The 19,951-nt window shown below is 36.2% G+C and overlaps 1 protein-coding gene and 1 long non-coding RNA gene across 7 annotated transcripts; one reads left to right on the forward strand and one right to left on the reverse strand.

The window, feature by feature from the left end:
- Positions 13,228–14,611, forward strand: LOC107634472. 2 transcript variants are annotated; one of them, XR_001618924.2, is made up of 4 exons: positions 13,228–13,385; positions 13,571–13,627; positions 14,120–14,283; positions 14,377–14,611. It is a non-coding gene; the product is annotated as an uncharacterized LOC107634472 (long non-coding RNA). The 2 variants fall into 2 exon arrangements; XR_001618923.2 differs by having other exon boundaries at positions 13,232–13,627.
- Positions 15,537–19,751, reverse strand: LOC107630557 (callose synthase 7). 5 transcript variants are annotated; one of them, XR_002359415.1, is made up of 13 exons: positions 19,406–19,751; positions 19,286–19,318; positions 18,910–19,117; positions 18,646–18,766; positions 18,287–18,410; positions 17,921–18,017; positions 17,685–17,836; positions 17,269–17,391; positions 16,698–16,861; positions 16,399–16,630; positions 15,905–15,974; positions 15,710–15,796; positions 15,537–15,585 (listed from the first exon to the last, which is right to left on the reverse strand). XR_002359415.1 is itself a non-coding variant. In XM_016333733.2 (7 exons), the coding sequence occupies exons 2-7, from the start codon at positions 19,028–19,030 to the stop codon at positions 17,829–17,831; spliced, it is 597 nt and encodes a 198-aa protein (XP_016189219.1). In that variant the 5' UTR covers positions 19,031–19,117; positions 19,406–19,735; the 3' UTR covers positions 17,685–17,828. The 5 variants fall into 5 exon arrangements, 3 of the variants coding, with proteins under 3 accessions (XP_016189219.1, XP_016189222.1, XP_020974620.1); XR_002359414.1 differs by having other exon boundaries at positions 18,888–19,117; positions 19,406–19,750; XM_016333733.2 differs by lacking the exons at positions 15,537–15,585; positions 15,710–15,796; positions 15,905–15,974; ... (2 more) ...; positions 17,269–17,391; positions 19,286–19,318 and adding an exon at positions 18,117–18,203 and having other exon boundaries at positions 18,287–18,431; positions 18,892–19,117; positions 19,406–19,735.

Genomic DNA, 19,951 nt, shown 5'->3' on the forward strand with positions numbered 1-19,951 from the left:
GAAAAGGATGGAGCAAACAAGAGATCATGGACCTCAACAAGAGCATGAGGAATTCCCTCACCAAGAAATCCCTAAGATGCCTCAAGGGATACATTTTTCTCCTCACAACTATTGGGAGCAACTAAGGATAGGAGCACCAAAATCACTAGGGATGAAGCAATAAAGACAAGGAAGAGACATAGAGGAGCTCAAGAGCACCATTGGTTCTTCAAGAAGAGGAAGACGTCACCCTCACTAAGGTGGACACATTCCTTAATCTTCTTGTTCTTATTTTCTGTTTTTCGTTTACTATGCTTTATGTTTAATTATGTTTGTGTCTTTATTACATGATCATTAGTATTTAAGTGTCTATGTCTTAAAGCTATGAATGTCCTATGAATCTATCACCTCTCTTAAATGAAAAATGCTTTAATTACAAAAGAACAAGAAGTACATGGTTTCGAATTCATCCTTGAAACTGGTTTAATTATTTTGATGTGGTGACAATACTTTTTGTTTTCTGAATGAATGCTTGAACACTGCATATGTCTTTTGAAATTGTTGTTTATGAATATTAAATATGTTGGCTCTTGAAAGAATGATAAAAAAGGAGACATGTTATTTGATAATCTGAAAAATCATAAAATTGATTCTTGAAGCAAGAAAAAGTAGTGAATAAAGAAGAGCTTGTGAAAAAAAAGAAAAAAAAAATGGCAAAAAAAAAAGAGAGAAAGAAAAAGAAAAAGCAAGCAGAAAAAGCCAAAAGCTCTTTAAACCAAAAGGCAAGAGCAAAAAGCCAATAGCCCTTAAAACCAAAAGGCAAGGGTAATAAAAAGGATCCAAGGCTTTGAGCATCAGTGGATAGGAGGGCCTAAAGGAATAAAATCCTGGCCTAAGCGGCTAAACCAAGCTGTCCTAAACCATGTGCTTGTGGCGTGAAGGTGTCAAATGAAAACTTGAGACTGAGCAGTTAAAGTCGAGGTCCAAAGCAAAAGAAGAGTGTGCTTAAGAACCATGGACACCTCTAATTGGGGACTTTAGCAAAGCTGAGTCACAATCTGAAAAGGTTCACCCAGTTATGTGTCTGTGGCATTTATGTATCCGGTGGTAATACTAGAAAACAAAGTGCTTAGGGCCACTGCCAAGACTCATAAAGTAGCTGTGTTCAAGAATCAACATACTGAACTAGGAGAATCAATAACACTATCTAAATTCTAAATTCCTATAGATGCCAATCATTCTAAACTTCAAGGGATAAAGTAAGATGCCAAAACTATTCAAGAGGCAAAAAGCTACTAGTCCCGCTCATCTGATTGGAGCTAAGTTTCATTGATATTTTGGAATTTATAGTATATTCTCTTCTTTTTATCCTATTTGATTTTCAGTTGCTTGGGGACAAGCAATAATTTAAGTTTGGTGTTGTGATGAGCGGATAATTTATACGCTTTTTGGCATTGTTTTTACATAGTTTTTAGTATGATTTAGTTAGTTTTTAGTATATTTTTATTAGTTTTTAAATAAAAATCACATTTCTGGACTTTACTATGAGCTTGTGTGTTTTTCTGTTGTTTCAGGTAATTTTTGGCTGAAATTGAGGGACTTGAGCAAAAATCAGATTCAGAGGTTGAAGAAGGACTGTAGATGCTGTTGGATTCTGACCTCCCTGCACTCAAAGTGGATTTTCTGGAGCTACAGGAGTCCAAATGGCGCGTTCTCAATTGCGTTGGAAAGTAGCTATCCAGGGTTTTCCAGCAATATATAATAGTCCATACTTTGCCCGAGCTTAGATAACGCAAACTGGCGTTCAACGCCAGCTCTCTGCCCTATTCTGGAGTTAAACGCCAGAAACAGGTTGCAAAGCTGAGTTAAACGCCAGAAACAGGTTTCAAACTGGCATTCAACTCCAAGAAAGACCTCTGCACGTGAAAGCTTTAATGCTCAGCCCAAGTACACACCAAGTGGGCCTGGAAGTGGATTTCTGCATCATTTACTCATTTTTGTAACCCTAGTAACTAGTTTAGTATAAATAGAAATTTTTACTATTGTATTCAGGGTCTTTGGATCTGATCTTTGATCAGTCTTATGCTATCTTAGACCTTTATAGAGGCTGGCCATTCGGCCATGCCTGGACCTTCATCACTTATGTATTTTCAACGGTAGAGTTTCTACACACCATAGATTAAGGTGTGGAGCTCTGTTGTTCCTCATGAATTAATGCAAAGTACTATTGTTTTTCTATTCAATTCAAGCCTATTTCTTCTCTAAGATATTCATTCGCACACAAGAACATGATGAATGTGATGATTATGTGACGCTCATCATCATTCTCACTTATGAACGCATGCCTGACAAACACTCCGTTCTACATGCAAACAAGCTTGAATGTGTATCTCTTAGCCTCCTGATCGTGAGATCAGAGTCTTCGTGGTATAGGATAGAACTATTGGCGGCCATTCTTGAGGTCCAGAAAGTCTAAACCTTGTCTGTGGTATTCCGAGTAGGATCCGGGAAGGGATGGCTGTGACGAGCTTCAAACTCGCGAGTGCTGGGCATAGTGACAGACGCAAAAGGATTACTGAATCCTATTCCAGTATGATCGAGAACCGACAGATGAATAGCCGTGCGGTGACAGCGCATCTTGGACCATTTTCACTAAGAGGATGGAAAGTAGCCATTGACAACGGTGATGCCCTATACACAAAGCTTGCCATGGAAAGGAGTATGAATGATTGGATGAAGACAGCAGAAAAGCAGAGGTTCAGGAGGAACGAAAGCATCTCTATACGCTTATCTGAAATTCTCACTAATGACTTACATAAGTATCTCTATCCCATTTTATGTTTTATATATCTTTTAATTATTAAAACTCTATAACCATTTGAATCTTCCTGACTGAGATTTACAAGGTGACCATAGCTTGCTTCAAGCCGACAATCTCCATGGGATCGACCCTTACTCACGTAAGGTTTATTACTTGGACGACCCAGTGAACTTGCTGGTTAGTTGTGCAAAGTTGTGACAAAGTGTGTGAATTACGTTCCGAGCACCAAGTTTTTGGCGCCGTTGTTAAGGATCACAATTTTGTGCACCAGTATCCACTCAGACGAGACTGTGAGGTATGCAATTTTTTATCATGTAAAATTGAAGTAATAGCTATGATCCAAGTTAATACTACTGTTTTAACTCTTTCCTAGCAGTCAATAGGCATTTGGTTTAAATATACATGTAATGTTGTTACAAAGAATTTGATCCTTGTTACTTATCTAGCCTAAAATATTTTTTGTTTTGTTACTTAAGTTCACAACTATAACAGGTTTTGGGATCACGTTTCTGTGTCTGAGATGGAAAAATCCTTGGTTTTTCAGCTGCTGCCTCTGCTTTTTTTATTTCTTATTTTTTTCAACCTCTCCTTTTGCTTTCTTTTTCTTTAATGTATGTGTTTTTTGAAGCCTCACAAACTTTAATTTTAAGTTTCAGGCTTTCTTTTTCTTTGGGGAGAGGAGAGAGAGGAGAGGAGAGGAGAGGAGATGAGAGGTTGTTCAGACTAGAATTGAATATCCCTTCTTATTTCTTTCTTTTTCATTTGCTGGGACTTCTTAGTTCTACAGTTGCTAAAAAAGCACACTGCTTTGCACTTTGCAGCTCTCTAAATTATTTCAAGATTTTTTCCATTTTCTTCTCGTAAAGTTTCTTATTTGGAAACCACCTTTACTACTGAAAAACTAACATGTGAACTTAATTATATATTTATGTTTGTGTGATTTTTGTTGATGTCACAATACAAAATTAGATGTTACGTAAAACAATTTTATGTTAAAATTATACACTAACTGAATTTAAAAAAAAAATGATAACAAAATTGCTTTACAAAAATATCTTCTAAAAGCACATGAGAAATTGTCATTTTCTTGGTGTAGTTATACCAACTATTTAACCATTGTGACAAAAACATATCAAGACTAATTAATTACCTGCATTCAAGCAAAAGGGTGTTACTCAAGGGCAATAGAGTTAAACACTGTCCACTATTAGATTCCTATAGAAATATCTCTCATGTCTAGATTCTATTTTTTGTAATTCATCATGGGTACACTATATTTACCATGTGTGTGATGATGCAAGATATACCTGGGTTCTTTTAAACTGCTATGCTTTCCAGGTATGTTTTACAAACAAAATATTGTTCTATATTCTCTATTTTTTCAGGTGGGATACAATTTTTATGCACTTTTTTTCTATTTTTGAACTTTCTCTTTGATGACAAGTCATCTTAGCCTAGTTTTACTAGCCTTTTTCTTTGTTTTTATTTGGTTTTATGCACTTTCTTGCATTCTAAGTAAGTAATTTGGAATGGAAATGCATGGTTTCTTTGAATCAAACAACCACCAATTAATTGATGCTAAATCATGAGGTTTGAGCTAAATTTAATTGATTTTTAATGATTTATAAACCTTGTGAATTTGGTGATACTTTGATTGGTTGTTTTGATTACTTGTAGGTGAAGAAAAGAAAAAAAATAAGAAAAGCGTAGCCTAAGGAGCACGATCTAAGCAAAGAAAGAAAGCGTGGCACAAGAAAAAGAAGCGTGGCTCAAAGAAGGAGAAGCATAAGTGCATTCAAGAAACAAGGGCACAAAGCTCTTGCCAAGAGCTTTAAAGCTCTTGTGGAGAGCTTTCCTTCAAAGAATCAAGAGCCAAGCTCTTGGCAAAGAGCTTTGAATCTCTTGCCAAAGAGCTTTATCAAGAACACATGAAGAAGGAACCAAGAACCAAGCTCTTGGCAAAGAGCTTTGAAGCTCTTGCCAAAGAGCTTTTTCGTGCATGCCATGGAGAAAATCAAGAAGGAAAAGCTCACTAATGCACTCACCAAGACTTGAACCCATGACCAAGAGGAGAGGGGCCAGCGCTACTTCACAAGGAAAAACAAGCCAAAATTAGCTTGTTTTCACTCACCAAGGTTCGAACTAGGCACCTCAAGGAAGTAAGGCCTTGTGCGCCACTCATGTGCCAAGAAAAAATTGGCTTGTCTTCCTTCACCAAGGATTGAACCGGGCACCTCAAGGAAGCAAGACTTTGCGGGCTTCTCTAGTGCCAAGGAAATTAGCTCTACAAGTGCTCCACCCAAGATTTGAACCAAGGACCTCAAGGACAAGTAAAGCTCTTGGCAGCTTTCAAGCTCTTGCAAAGAGCTTTGTTCCCTTGGACCGTGCACAACACATTGGAAGAAAAGGGAACCAAAGCTCTTGGCCAAAGCTCTTGCCAAGAGCCGAACTCTTCCCTGGGAGGTGCACCATGGGCTGAAAATTGAACTAAAAATCCAAATTAATTCATTTCTTCACCAAATCAAAAGCCCATCCAAATTCTAAAATCCAAGAATAGAAAGTGTATAAATAGGAGCTAGTTTGATGTAATTAGAACCTTTTTGACACCTTTAGAATTTACTTTGAATTTTTCTTTTGAACTTTCATTTTCATTTTGAAGTTAGATCTTAGAGAATTGGGAAGGAGAATTGATCTCTCTTCTTCCTTGTTCTTGCTTGAGCACTCTTTTATTTTCTTGTTTTTGATCTTGGGTGAAGAATTGAAGAACTTCTGTTTCAATCTCACCTTGAGATCTCTTGTTTACTTTCTCTGCATAATTGAATTTCCATTTTTGTTTACTGCATCTTCTCTTATTCTTCTTCTACAAATTCTGCAATTTACTTTTCTTTATTTCCTTTTGCAATTGTTCTTGTTGGATCAAGGAAGGATTTGAGATCTAGACTTGTTTTCTAGTCTCTTCCACTCCTGAGATCTTCAACTTCTTTTAATTTGCTGCAACTTAAGCATAAGTCATTTTCTGTTTTAATTTCTCAAACATTTTTACTTTTCTGTTTAGATCTACTTTACTTCAATTCACCTTCTACTCTTCTGTTTAATTGCAATTCACTTGTTCTCGTTTAAATTCTGCAATCCTAATTCCCAACTCCTTTTATAATTCAAGCAATTTACATTTCTTGCAATCTAAGTTTCTGCAATTTAATTTACTTGTTCTTTAAGATTCAGCTTATTTACTTTCTTTGCTCTTTCATTTAGTGCAATTTCCCCTTCTCCCTTTACATTCCAAGCAATTTAGTTGCTGTCAATTACAAACAACTCAACCAATACTTGATTCGCTTGACTAAATCAACCACTAAACTAAAATTGCTCAATCCTTCAATCCCTGTGGGATCGACCTCACTCATGTGAGTTATTATTACTTGATGCGACCCGGTCCACTTACCGGTGAGTTTTGTGTTGGATCATTTTCCACACATCAAGTTTTTGCCGCCGTTGCCGGGGATTGATTAGATTGACAATGATTAAGTGAAGTGGAGATCTAGATCAAGCACTTTTTATTTTCTGTTTCTTTAATTTTTGACTAACACACTAATTGTTTGAATTTTCGCTTAAGCCAATTAACATTTCACTTCAGCCATGGATTGAAGTGTTATTGATTTCTGGTGTTGTGATTCTTATGCTTTGGGTGTATGTCAGGTACAAGGAAAATTATACCCACATTTTGTGAACAAGACGAAAGAACCCTCAGAAGATTAAGAAGAGCTGAAAGAGGGAAAAACATTGTTGGAGAAGAGGATTCAGAAGAAGAGTTCCAAGATATGGAGGAACACTTAACAAATCCACCAAATGGAGCTGAAGGAGCAGCCAATAACAACAATAATCCACCACAGAGAAGAGTTTTGGCTTCCTACACATGTGCAGACCCTAGACATTGTGGGAGTAGCATTCTTACCCCAAATGTGAATGCAAATAACTTTGAACTAAAGCCACAACTCATCACCTTGGTTCAAAACAATTGTTCTTATGGAGGAGGACCACTTGAAGACCCTAACCAACACTTGTCCAACTTCTTAAGGATTTGTGACACTATCAAAACCAATGGTGTGCACCCTGACAGTTACAAGCTACTGTTATTTCCTTTTTCTCTCATAGATAAAGCCACTCAATGGTTGGAATCCTTCCCAAGAGACAGCATCAACAATTGGGATGATCTAGTAACCAAGTTCCTTGCAAAATTTTACCCACCTCAAAGAGTTATTAGATTGAAGACTGAAGTGCAAACATTCACACAAATGGATGCTGAACCCTTGTATGAGGCATGGAAACGATACAAAGCTCTAATCAGGAAGTGTCCACCGGGAATGTTCAGTGAGTGGGACAGATTGCAGAATTTATATGAAGGCCTGACACTGAAATCTCAAGAGGCTTTGGATTATTCAGCAGGGGGCTCTCTACAACTAATGAAAACAGCAGAGGAAGCCACCAGGAATGTTTAGTGAGTGGGACAGATTGCAAAATTTCTATGAAGGCTTGACACTGAAATCTCAAGAGGCTTTGGATTATTCATCAGGAGGCTCTTTACAATTAATGAAAATGGCAGAGGAAGCTCAAAATCTCATTGATATGGTGGCCAACAATCAATATTTCTTTGCTCACCAAAGGCAACGCCAACCATCACAAAGGAAAGGAGTGATGGAGTTGGAAGGAGTGAACTCAATCTTGGCTCAAAACAAAATGATGCAGCAGCAAATTTAACAACAATTTGAGCAAATGGCCAAGAGGATTGATAGCCTCCAAGTTGCAGCAATTAACACAAGCCAACCATCATCCACATGGGGGCAGAATGAAGAAACTCAAGAGGAGCAGCAGCAAGAACAAGTCCAGTACATGCACAACCAAAATTCTTGGCCAAATGAAGTCTAGGGTGATACTTACAACCCTTCTTGGAAGAACCACCCAAACCTTAGGTGGGGAGACAATCACAACCAGAGTCAACAACCATGGCAGAAAAACTCAAATCAAAACACTTCAAGAAATAACCAAAACCACAACCAGCAGCAAACTAACCAAAACCCTTACAGAAACCCCAAAACAACTACCCCAACTCCAACCATTACCCATCCAATAATCAAACCTCAAATCAAAACACTTACCCTCAACCCTTAACACCCCACAATCAACCAATCTCACAAGAATCTCAAAGGATTAACAACTTGGAGCTCTTGATGGAAAAGATGATGAAAAATCAAGAGATGACATTAAGGAACCAGGAAGCCTCTATGAAAAATATGGAAAGACAAATTGGACAACTCTCCAAGCAGATTGCCATCGAAAGGCCGTCAAGCTCACTACCAAGTGACACCATTCCTAATCCAAAAGAGGAGTGCAAGGCAATACAACTGAGGAGTGGAAAAATTCTGGTGAAAAATGAAGAAGCGACCAAGAAGCCAAAGGAAAATGAGAGGGAGCAAGCTGAAGAAGAGAAAGCCAATGATAATGATGTAACAGCAAGTAAGAAAACTCATAATCAAGCTCAAGAAAAGGGAGACCAGCCACAAAAATCAAGAAAAGGGAAGGAAGCAATGAGAGAGCCAATCAAGGAACAAAGGCACGGAGTGAACTTCACACCACCTTTGCCATATCCTCAAAGATTCAACAAAGAGACTAAGGACCAACACTTCCCAAAATTTCTTGAAATCTTCAAGAAGTTGGAGATCAATATTCCCTTAGCTGAAGCATTTGAGCAAATGCCCCTATACGCAAAATTCATGAAGGAACTTATCAACAAGAAGAGGAGTTGGCAAGTTAATGAAACTGTACTGCTTACTGAGGAATGCAGAGCACTAATCCAGAAGGGACTTCCTCCCAAACTCGATGACCCTGGGAGTTTCTTTCTACCCTGCACCATTGGCAGTATGACCATCAACAAGGCGATGTGTGACTTAGGAGCTAGTATCAATCTAATGCCTGCCTCTCTAGTGAACAAGCTAAGCATAAAAGAGGTGAAACCAGTACAGATGTCTCTAGAATTGGTGGACAAATCAGTGATATGCCCCAAGGTATAATTGAGAACCTTCTAGTCAAAGTAGAAAGATTCATCTTTCCTACAAATTTTGTGATCTTAGATTCAGACCAGGATGAGGGCGACTCTATTATACTGGGAAGACCGTTCTTGGCCGCTGCTAGGGCCATCATAGACATAGAGCAAGGAGAATTAACCCTCAGGATGCATGATGAAAGTATCACTCTGAATGTACTGCCAGAAACACAGAGCAGTAATGAAAAAAAGAATGGTACAGAAACGGACAAAGAGAATCTGCAGTGGAAGGAGGGAATCAACAAGACAAACAACAACTGCCCTCCCAATCAAGAGATAGATGATGCAGCTGGTCAAATAGAGAAAGAGACTGTGCAAAATAATGAAGAAGTTCAAGAAGACATTGGAGTAGTGGCAATCAAAAAGAGAAATCTCAAGGGGAAACCTATTGTCAAAGAAGAAAGGTCAACAAAAGGAGGGAAGAAAAATAAGAACAGAAGCAAAAAGGGTTGATAGAACAAAAAAATTCCAACAGAAGGGTTCTCCAAAGGTGATAAGATGCAATTAGTTTATCAACAGTTGGGGACTGAGGATCACTACACTGTTAATCAAATACTCTCTCTCGAGCATGTGGAAATTGAGCACCAAGGAAGAAAGAAGAAGCTCACAGTCAGAGGGGACAAGCTGAGGCACTACAGTCATCAACCACCATAAAAGAAGGGTTTAATGTCAAGCTAATGACAATAAAAGAGCGCTTGTTGGGAGGCAACCCAACCTGAGGTAGTTTTCTTTTCATAGCTATTTAATAAAAAGGTTAATTAGCTTTATTTATACTGGGAGAAGCTAAGTTTGGTGTAGCACACTAAAACAATATAAGGGAGAATGAAGAATTCTAAGTTTGGTGTTCCGCCAAAATCCCATTATAAAACACATTCTCACCCCTCTGCACAAAGCTAGCTTCATGCATTCGAATAAACTAGTTAACTATTCTGCTTTTTCCTAGTTTTCAGTTTTATTGCTTTCGAAAGAAAAAAAAAGATTTCACATATAATTTGTTGCATAAGGAACATTGGCAGGGTACTAAGTTTGGTGTTCACACACCAAAGTAAGTTCAAAAGCACACAAATGAGCCTTGCAAATTAACCAGATACCTTAAGGGCTTGAGAAGCAAGCCACTTTTAAGGATTATGTAGGAAAATAGCCAACAAATTCAAAGAACACTTGCATCATGATTCAAAAGGAGCAAACAGAAGGAAGACTGAGAAGCTGCAACCCACAAGTTGTATCTATACTTGATTCTTGTTGATATGTAATGATTTAATTTAGAGACTCATTTATATCTGGCTGGAATAATCATTTAGTTGCAAGTGGAAGTACATGCTGAAGAAAGCTATTTGCATAATTTTTGCTTATCTGCATAATAATTGTCATCATTCATCAGCCTGAATATTTTGTTTTGTTCCCCATGCTGTCTGAATAAAAGAGAGATGCTTGATCTAGAAAAGTAATTGTTCAATGTTGCAAAAGTTAGAACGAAAGTTAGTGGTGGTGTGTGTTTGATTTAATTGATAGCTCATAGAAATAATGCTACATAATGACATGTTCCTTTGAGCCTAAGCTAATCTGCTGCTATGATCCTTCAAATAATGAAAGTCCCTTGCAAACAAACCAAAACAGAAAGAAAAAGAAATAGAAAAAGCCCAAGAAAGTGGCAAAGAAACAAATAATAAGGATAGACACCAATAGCTTGGACCCTAGGACATATGCCTGTGGTGTTTGTGTACTAGGATATGCTTGGACAAGTAGGTTCTAAGGAGTATTTTAAAACTTGGCAACTTAGATCAACTGATTCTTTGTTTTTATTTGGTTTTATGCACTTTCTTGCATTCTAAGTAAGTAATTTGGAATGGAAATGCATGGTTTCTTTGAATCAAACAGCCACCAATTAATTGATGCTAAATCATGAGGTTTGAGATAAATTTAATTGATTTTTAATGATTTATAAACCTTGTGAATTTGGTGATACTTTGATTGGTTGTTTTGATTACTTGTAGGTGAAGAAAAGAAAAAAATAAGAAAAGCGTAGCCTAAGGAGCATGATCTAAGCAAAGAAAGAAAGCGTGGCACAAGAAAAGGAAGTGTGGCTCAAAGAAGGAGAAGCATAAGTGCATTCAAGAAACAAGGGCACAAAGCTCTTGCCAAGAGATTTAAAGCTCTTGTGGAGAGCTTTCCTTCAAAAAATCAAGAGCCAAGCTCTTGGCGAAGAGCTTTGAAGCTCTTGCCAAAGAGCTTTATCAAGAACACATGAAGAAGGAACCAAGAACCAAGCTCTTGGCAAAGAGCTTTGAAGCTCTTGCCAAAGAGCTTTTTCGTGCATGCCTTGGAGAAAATCAAGAAGGAAAAGCTCACTAATGCACTCACCAAGACTTGAACCCATGACCAAGAGGAGAGGGGCCAGCGCTACTTCATAAGGAAAAACAAGCCAAAATTAGCTTGTTTTCACTCACCAAGGTTCGAACTAGGCACCTCAAGGAAGCAAGGCCTTGTGCGCCACTCATGTGCCAAGAAAAAATTGGCTTGTCTTCCTTCACCAAGGATTGAACCGGGCACCTCAAGGAAGCAAGACTTTGGGGGCTTCTCTAGTGCCAAGGAAATTAGCTCCACAAGTGCTCCACCCAAGATTTGAACCAAGGACCTCAAGGACAAGTAAAGCTCTTGCCAAGAGCTTTCAAGCTCTTGCAAAGAGCTTTGTTCTCTTAGACCGTGCACAACACATTGGAAGAAAAGGGAACCAAAGCTCTTGGCCAAAGCTCTTGCCAAGAGCCGAACTCTTCCCTGGGAGGTGCACCATGGGCTGAAAATTGAACTAAAAATCCAAATTAATTCATTTCTTCACCAAATCAAAAGCCCATCCAAATTCTAAAATCCAAGAATAGAAAGTGTATAAATAGGAGCTAGTTTGATGTAATTAGAACCTTTTTGACACCTTTAGAATTTACTTTGAATTTTTCTTTTGAACTTTCATTTTCATTTTGAAGTTAGATCTTAGAGAATTGGGAAGGAGAATTGATCTCTCTTCTTCCTTGTTCTTGCTTGAGCACTCTTTTATTTTCTTGTTTTTGATCTTAGGTGAAGAATTGAAGAACTTCTGTTTCAATATCACCTTGAGATCTCTTGTTTACTTTCTCTGCATAATTGAATTTCCATTTCTGTTTACTGCATCTTCTCTTATTCTTCTTCTACAAATTCTGTAATTTACTTTTCTTTATTTCCTTTTGCAATTGTTCTTGTTGGATCAAGGAAGGATTTGAGATCTAGACTTATTTTCTAGTCTCTTCCACTCCTGAGATCTTCAACTTCTTTTAATTTGCTATAACTTAAGCACAAGTCATTTTCTGTTTTAATTTCTCAAGCATTTTTACTTTTCTGTTTAGATCTACTTTACTTCAATTCACCTTCTACTCTTCTGTTTAATTGCAATTCACTTGTTCTCGTTTAAATTCTGCAATCCTAATTCCCAACTCCTTTTATAATTCAAGCAATTTACATTTCTTGCAATCTAAGTTTCTGCAATTTAATTTACTTGTTCTTTAAGATTCAGCTTATTTACTTTCTTTGCTCTTTCATTTACTGCAATTTTCCCTTCTCCCTTTACATTCCAAGCAATTTAGTTTCTGTCAATTACAAACAACTCAACCAATACTTGATTCGCTTGACTAAATCAACCACTAAACTAAAATTGCTCAATCCTTCAATCCCTGTGGGATCGACCTCACTCATGTGAGTTATTATTACTTGATGCGACCCGGTCCACTTGCCGGTGAGTTTTGTGTTGGATCGTTTTCCACACATCACTCTTCTTTAATGATATGGTATCTGGAGCATAATATAGCTATTTTCTGTTACTAGCTTCGTATGTGATGCTGTGGATGGTTGGGCCACTCGCAAATTCAATCAAGTTATAAGCTTTCTTGTAGAGGTCATACCAATTTTATTCTATCTGTTTATATAATTCTTTGATGAGTGTTATGTACACATTATCTCTTTCTAGTAAAGTTTTGCTGAACTGGTATGATTAGATGTTGTTTTAAAAATATATTGGATTCAGACTTAGGGGCTTTGTGGCATGTCTTGACCACAGAATGGGATAGAATTTCCTCTATACTAACTTGTTTAGTTTAAAAAGATAACTAGTCTATTTGATAAATAAATATTAACCTGATTTTCTTGATTCAGTGTCGACCTTCGGAGCTGTTCTGTTCTGGACATGGTTACAGATAGGTTATCTCTATCTCTTTCTGTTTCTGCAAGCCAAAGAATGCGTTGTTAAACTTAAAGTTCTTTACATTGTTTGATAGGTTATCTCTATCTCTTTCTGTTTCCCAAGTTTACAAGTAACATTTTTTCCTTTTTAATTGTTCATAATTTGCTGTCATTTAAGTATGGGCATGTAAACCTGATTTTTGTGCTGAATTTGTGTAAAGGCCTGGCTTAATCTTCTTGTCCCTTGCTAGCATTAGATATTGCTAGCCACTGGCTGCAAATGTACAGGTAATTCATGTCAACTTTGTCTTGTTGTTATTCTTTAACTCAAATTTTATGATCCTGCATTTGCTGGTTTGGGGATGATGTTCTTTAGCTGCATTTTATTAGATCCTGCATTTCTCTTCTCTTTTTCAAGCTCCTGCTAACTCCCTTTTTTTTCTTCTTCTAACGTTTGGATTTTCTAATTACAGACACAATTTTTGATTCTCAGGCACATACAGCTCGCCATCTTCTTCAAGCTAAGAGAGGTTTGCAATTTCTTAAACATCTTTATGCATTTAGATCTACCAACATATTTTATTCGAAAATTGAAAACAACAATAGATGGATTATATGGACATAGCTAACCACATTTCCTTTCCTTTTATTGTTGAGATCAGCCTACTCTGTATGAGGATTTTCATTATTCATTTAGAGATAACTCTAACTTCAAATGTGACTCGATCTGCCATTTCTGATAAGCTCTTGTATATACAAACAGCACAAATACTTATGAATAGTTGAATAATGATTGCTATTAAACTACTTCAGTTCTGTTGATTACTTATTTGAGATATCCATCTTTATAGGATGTCTTAGTATATTTTCATCATTTCATGCAAATCTAGTGCATTACCTATGTCTCTGATCTAGTGCATTACCTGTGTCTCTTGTTAACTTTGTGAAATTAAAAATATGGATCATGATTATGAAATAGTTGTTTTTCTTTCCTCTGGATTTTGATGAGATACTTGTGGCAGGTATAATGTTGCTATGTATGTGCTCATGCATACAAAGAAAGTGGGACTTCTTTGGAAGTAGAGTTTACACGAACTTTGCCAAAAGAACTCATATAGAAGTGTCAGGGCATTATTTTGGAGAACAAATTCTGGTCACTACATTGTTTGGTTCCCACTATCACAATGTTGGTTTGCTATTTGCAATGTATGGTCACTACTTTAAATGTTCAAAAAATATAGAAGTGATAAGAGTCTAACACTCTTATGATATTTTCCAGGGGCTAATGACTTTGGTCAACTAGGTGATAGAACCGAGGAGTGAAGGAAATATGTAAAGAAAGTAAAGTCATTAAAGTCAGAGTTTGTAAAATCTGTCTTGTATAATTCTTAATTCTCTTAGAAATTCATTTTTGTTAATGCTTGTAAATTTTATGTACGCGGCTGTTACATGTATACAGATGACATTGTTGTAGGCTTTTACCAAGTATTGAATGAAAGAACATAAATTTGAGTGCTCCCATGTAGGCTTTTACCAGATTTTTTTTTTAAATTTGATTTAGCTATAGCCAGGCTTTAAAAGCGTGGCAATAGGTTTGTATCGAGGCACACAACTTAAAAAACGTGGCTATATCTCGTTATTGGCACGCTTTTGAAGTGTAGCCGTATGTCACTATTGGCATATTTTTAAAGCGTAGCCATATCTTGCTGCTGGCACACTCACTACAAAAAAAAAAGGTTAAAATGGCGGTTTTTTAAGGTAATTACGGCGGTTACAACCGCCATTATTGCCGAAAATGGCGCCTCCAAGAAACGCCGGAATTCTGGGCGCCATTCTGGTTATTACGGCGGTTTTTTGAAAATCGCCGTAATAACCAGTAGATAATACAGCGGTTTTTTTGCGGTTAAAATGGCGGTTTTTAACTGCCATTTTAACCAAATAAAATGGCGGTTTTGTTGTTGTTTAAAATGGCGGTTTGTAACCGCCGTTTTTACCTGGATTTAATGGCATCCTCCTCGTTTAAAATGGCGGTTTGTAACTGCCGTTTTTACCTGGGTTTAATGGCATCCTCCTCATTTAAAATGGCATTTATAACCGCCGTTTTTACCAGGGTTTAATGGCATCCTTTTCGTTTAAAATGGCATTTTTTAACTGTCATTTTTACCGGATAAAAATGATATTTTTTTATCTTTTAAAAATGCAATTTTTACTATTATTTTTATCTTACTAAATAAATAATTTTTTTTATTAAAATTCCACAATAACAAAATCATAATCCATAGACAAAATATTATATAACTCAAAGTATTAAACATAATATATGATTTTTTAGTATTACAAATAAAAAATAATAACTCCTATATAAAGTATCAAACTAAGAAATATTGTTAGTTCTATTACATTGGGAGTTTTCCTAGAGATGCTCAACAAATTTGCTACAGATCATTCCAACATTTTCATTGTTCATATCCATATAAATAAATATTACCTGCAAAAGAAAATTGAACGTTAGAAATAAATAGTTGCTCAAATAAATAGCAAACTACTAGCATTTTGAAGAAGGCATCCATGAATAAGTATGGAATGAAGATAAGGAGAAATAGTGTCTTTACATGGTAACTAACTAAGCTACATTAGCATGCTGCTTTACTAATTTACAAAAGACATCTATACTCAAAAATCAAGGACGCTTCCTTTTCCTGCAAGCAAATGACAAAGCATAAGCACCTGATAATTTACCATAATGAACAATTCAAGGTCAAATATGAATGAGACCACCAGAAACCTAAGCAATAAAGAGAAAGAACCTTCTCAGAGCTAGATGATCGAAACTCTTCCCAAAATCTCTTGAAGTCCAATTTCAGTTCATGTTTATCCCTGATTTAAAGCTAGAAAAGGTCATAATCATATGTATCATTAAAAGTGAAGCATGTGATGTAATAATTTAAAATTGAAAATAAAAAATAAAAAGCTTGAGAATCAGTTCTCACCAAATATTATACATCAATTACAAGAATTTGAAATTAGAGGCACTAAATGAAAGAACATGAGTTCATATCTTATTCTTATCTTTTTAGTAAATGTGCTTTCCTCCAATAATATAATCCCACCTACTTCCTTCTTTTTGCTTTTACTATTCTAGCTCCATTATTACTCTCAATCATAAATTTAAGGTTCAGTTATTTAATTGAAGTCTGGTTTAATTTGAATATGATTTTCTAAATTTCTAAAGTTTATTAGAAATGAACATTAAAGCATGAAATGAAGAAGGTTATTAATATTACATAGATATTGTTGTTACCAGGTAGTGATGAAGAAAAATCCAGCATGGGAGGCTAAGAGTTGGCAGAAGGGGATTCAGGATCCAACTGAAGTAAGGTTGGCGATGATTTACTAACTGCGATTAAGAGATAAGTATGCTCCATAACCATGGCCATTGCTAGCACAACAAAAGCACAAGCAGCACATACCAATGGCGTTTTTCCACTACTTCTGTATACACATTCTGTTTTTCTTGTGTTCATCCATGTCACCTGCCATATCATTAATTATATATTAATTAAGAGATTTAAGTAATTAATATATATGATTATTATGTACCTGAGAACGTGTGGCTTCTGCTATGAGGCAGAGAGTGAAGGAGGAGAGTCCCAATAGGATTGTGACAAGTACGAGGAACACACCAGTTTTGCTGATCATCAAACATGTCTTCCCTGTGTTTGGTTCGAGATCAGCATGTGTAACTGCCATTCTTGAATTGAATTCTGTTTTAAAAGAGATGGATTTGTATAAAGAGATGGTACAAGAAACATGAGCTAAAAAATAGAACCATCATTTTTCATTAAGGAACGATCAATTAATAAATTGTGAACATAAACATAAATAAAAGAAACAGAGCCATAATGAAAGAAAAGAGAAACATTAACATTATAAGATTGTGCCAAAAAAAAGAGACTAATTGTTCATTAGAAATAAATTAATCAAAGGAGAAAGTAAGAGTGTTGAATTAATCAAAACCATCTTTTCGGAATTCTTCCAACACATTTCTCATTTTTGAATGCTTTTTCATAGTAATTATCCTTTAAAATACAAAGGAGAAAGTAAGAGTGCTGAATTACATAGAAAATAAATACCACTTAACACATTCAATTTAACTCCAAAGAAAACTTACTTGATTCATGTCTATGGTCTGCAAGGCTTCACCACGAGTGAATATAATGGCATGGTTTTGATTTTCAGGTTTCCCTTCACCAATCACAACTGGAAAACCTGAAAGCTTGATGCGATATACTTCCTGTTAATTCAACATAAAACCATTTCTTAATTAGGAAGCTTGTGCAAACATTTTTCAACTAGATCCTTTTATCTAACTTAGTTTATCCTTTTCTTAGAAAATTTAGGTGAATCATAATTGGAAAATGAGACTTCAAACTTGAACATTTGTCCATACCTCATCATACTTTTCACCTCCTTTTTATGTGCCTTTAATATTTAAGAACTTAAGAGAGTTGGCACTTGCCATTTTTCAATATTCATTCTATTTTTTCCACTTTCATGTCATTAAATTAGTTAATCATAATGACTAACCTGAAGGACAACATGTTTCGAACTTTGGGAGCCTTCGGCATATTCATGAATAAGGAATTTGCAAAGAATGTGATACGGCAGCGAGCATCCAAATTTTGAGGCACATTTATGGCTGATTCCTTTACTGTTAAAAGCAAATGAAGCCTAATAACCTACATAGAAGAAACAAAGACTTAGTAAACAAAATCACAAAGAATAATGCAGCGAATCAACCGGAGTTTATTTGTGAAGACTACCTTCTCCTTCACTGATTTGTTGACAGTAAAATTGGTGTCTATGTTGACAAATCTCTGTCCTCTTTCTTTGGTGTTGAGACGAAGATTTTCCATGACTCTAGAGAAAGAAAAACCAGATCAACATCATAATGCAGCACTTATTGTGATGTTTAATATATATAAAGTTTTGAACATAGAAATGGCCATCAAGCATAAAATCTTGTAAGATAATTTCTACAATATCATGCAAAACATTGACTATTTGGGGCTTCAGTGTCTCGAGTTTGTCGTCTTCAGCTCGCTGCTAATGAGAATGAAAATCCAGTGTTATAAAGACTTCAAAGGGTCTATATAGGAAACTGAGATATTCTGAGAGGAAAGAGTTACCAATAGAGTTAGGAATTTCTCCAATTTCTCACTAAGTGAAGGCAAACCACTCATCTTGAATTCCTTGACAAATGTGTGTTCTTGTATGCTCCATTCAACTTTATCACAAATATGGCTTACAATCCTATCACAATACATGGAAGACCTTGAATAATCAAGAGGATTCCGGTAAAAGCAGAAAGAAAGTTACTGTTTGGTTTATGTTTTCACATTTTGAGAAGAAAAAAGTTGCAAACAATAAAATCATGTTTTCTGATTTTGCAAAATCCTAACAAAGAATACTAAAAATGAAATCAGGAAATAAAAATAGAAACTAAATATGTAAGCATGTGAGATAGTGATATCTTTTTTTTCCTTACATCTTATCTTCCTCATCTTGCAGGAGGTTATAAATGATATCCTTGAGAGTTTCATAACATTCGACGACTGCTGAATACATGTAGCTATCATTCAAGCTAATAAAAGAATTTGTTGATATGTCTGAAAAAGAGATATATCGCATACAACAATGATTAAATAAATGCATAGACAAAAAAATAAAAGATTTTCAGTTCAGCATTATTTTCTCTTCAAATCAAACAGCTTTAAAACTTAAAAGTACCTACTGATATATGTAACAAAACCTGGAAGGCAAGCAGCTTCCTTGAGTGGTTCCCGGTATGCAAATGCCGCCCCAGCTTCCGATGGATCAACACCGTAGAACACCCGCACAACCTTCTGACCCTTGCTGCTCTGACACTCCATTATCTTCTCCAATTCCTTCAACCACCACGTCGAATTCCCATAGCTTTTGGAGAAAACCACGATCGAAATTCTAGAATCCTCGATTGCCTTGGAACAAAAAAGGATAAGCATTTAAGCAATTCATCAAACACGTGCTATGCGAATCAGTAAATCACCAACCAAAAGCATATTTACAAATCAAAACTGCGAAACGAATGCAAATTTGTATACATGCATGTAAGAAAAAAATCGAAGGAATTTCATGAAGACCTTAACCCCAATTTCTGCTAACAAAGAGAAAATCAAAACCTAGCATTAAAGATATAGAAGTAGTAACAATTAGCAAATACAAAATATGAGTAATTAAAAGAAGAGAATGTAGATTTGTATATAAACCTAGTTCAACGAAGATGGAGAAGGAGAAGCTTCACAGAGCACAACACGATGGAGCAGGAAACTTTGATGGAGGAGATCACAGCTGGAAGAAAAGCGTTGATGGAGGAGCTTGCCACCAGAGGAGAGCATCGTGGATGAGATCGCAGATCTCACGCTTCGATGGAGTTTCTTCCTGGTTCTCACATTGCCAGTTTCGATAGATTGAGTAGCACAGCGTTTATTACTAAAATAAGAGTTAGGCCCTAATATAAAAACCTGAGATACTGGCGTTTAAAACCGCCAAATTCACTAAAAAACCGCCGCTTTCCACCAGTAAATTATGGCAGCCACACAAACCGCCTCAATTTATAAATATAACGTCAGTATTTTAAAAATGCCATTTTATTGATGCCATTTTATACCAGTTTTTTTGTAGCGACTTTAAAAGCGTAGCCATATTTGGCACATATGGCCATGCTTTTAAAGTGTGGCGATCCTTAAAAACGTGGCAAAAAATAAAGCGTGGCGATAGAGCAACCGGCACTCTTGCAGTTGTGACCCTTTTAA

This window comes from Arachis ipaensis, chromosome B03 (genome assembly GCF_000816755.2).
Source record: "Arachis ipaensis cultivar K30076 chromosome B03, Araip1.1, whole genome shotgun sequence".
Taxonomy (NCBI): Eukaryota; Viridiplantae; Streptophyta; class Magnoliopsida; order Fabales; family Fabaceae; genus Arachis; species Arachis ipaensis.

Excerpts from the sequence above, each read along its gene's own strand:
- LOC107630557 (XM_016333733.2), bottom strand. The coding sequence starts at position 19,030 with ATGGAGTGTCAGAGCAGCAAGGGTCAGAAGGTTGTGCGGGTGTTCTAC. Across the intron at positions 18,432-18,645 it reads CAAGATGAGGAAGATAAGAT|GTCTTCCATGTATTGTGATA; the intron begins GTAAGGAAAAAA and ends TGATTATTCAAG. Across the intron at positions 18,018-18,116 it reads TAGAAATTATCTTACAAGAT|AGTCATGGAAAATCTTCGTC; the intron begins TTTATGCTTGAT and ends TTCTTTCTCTAG.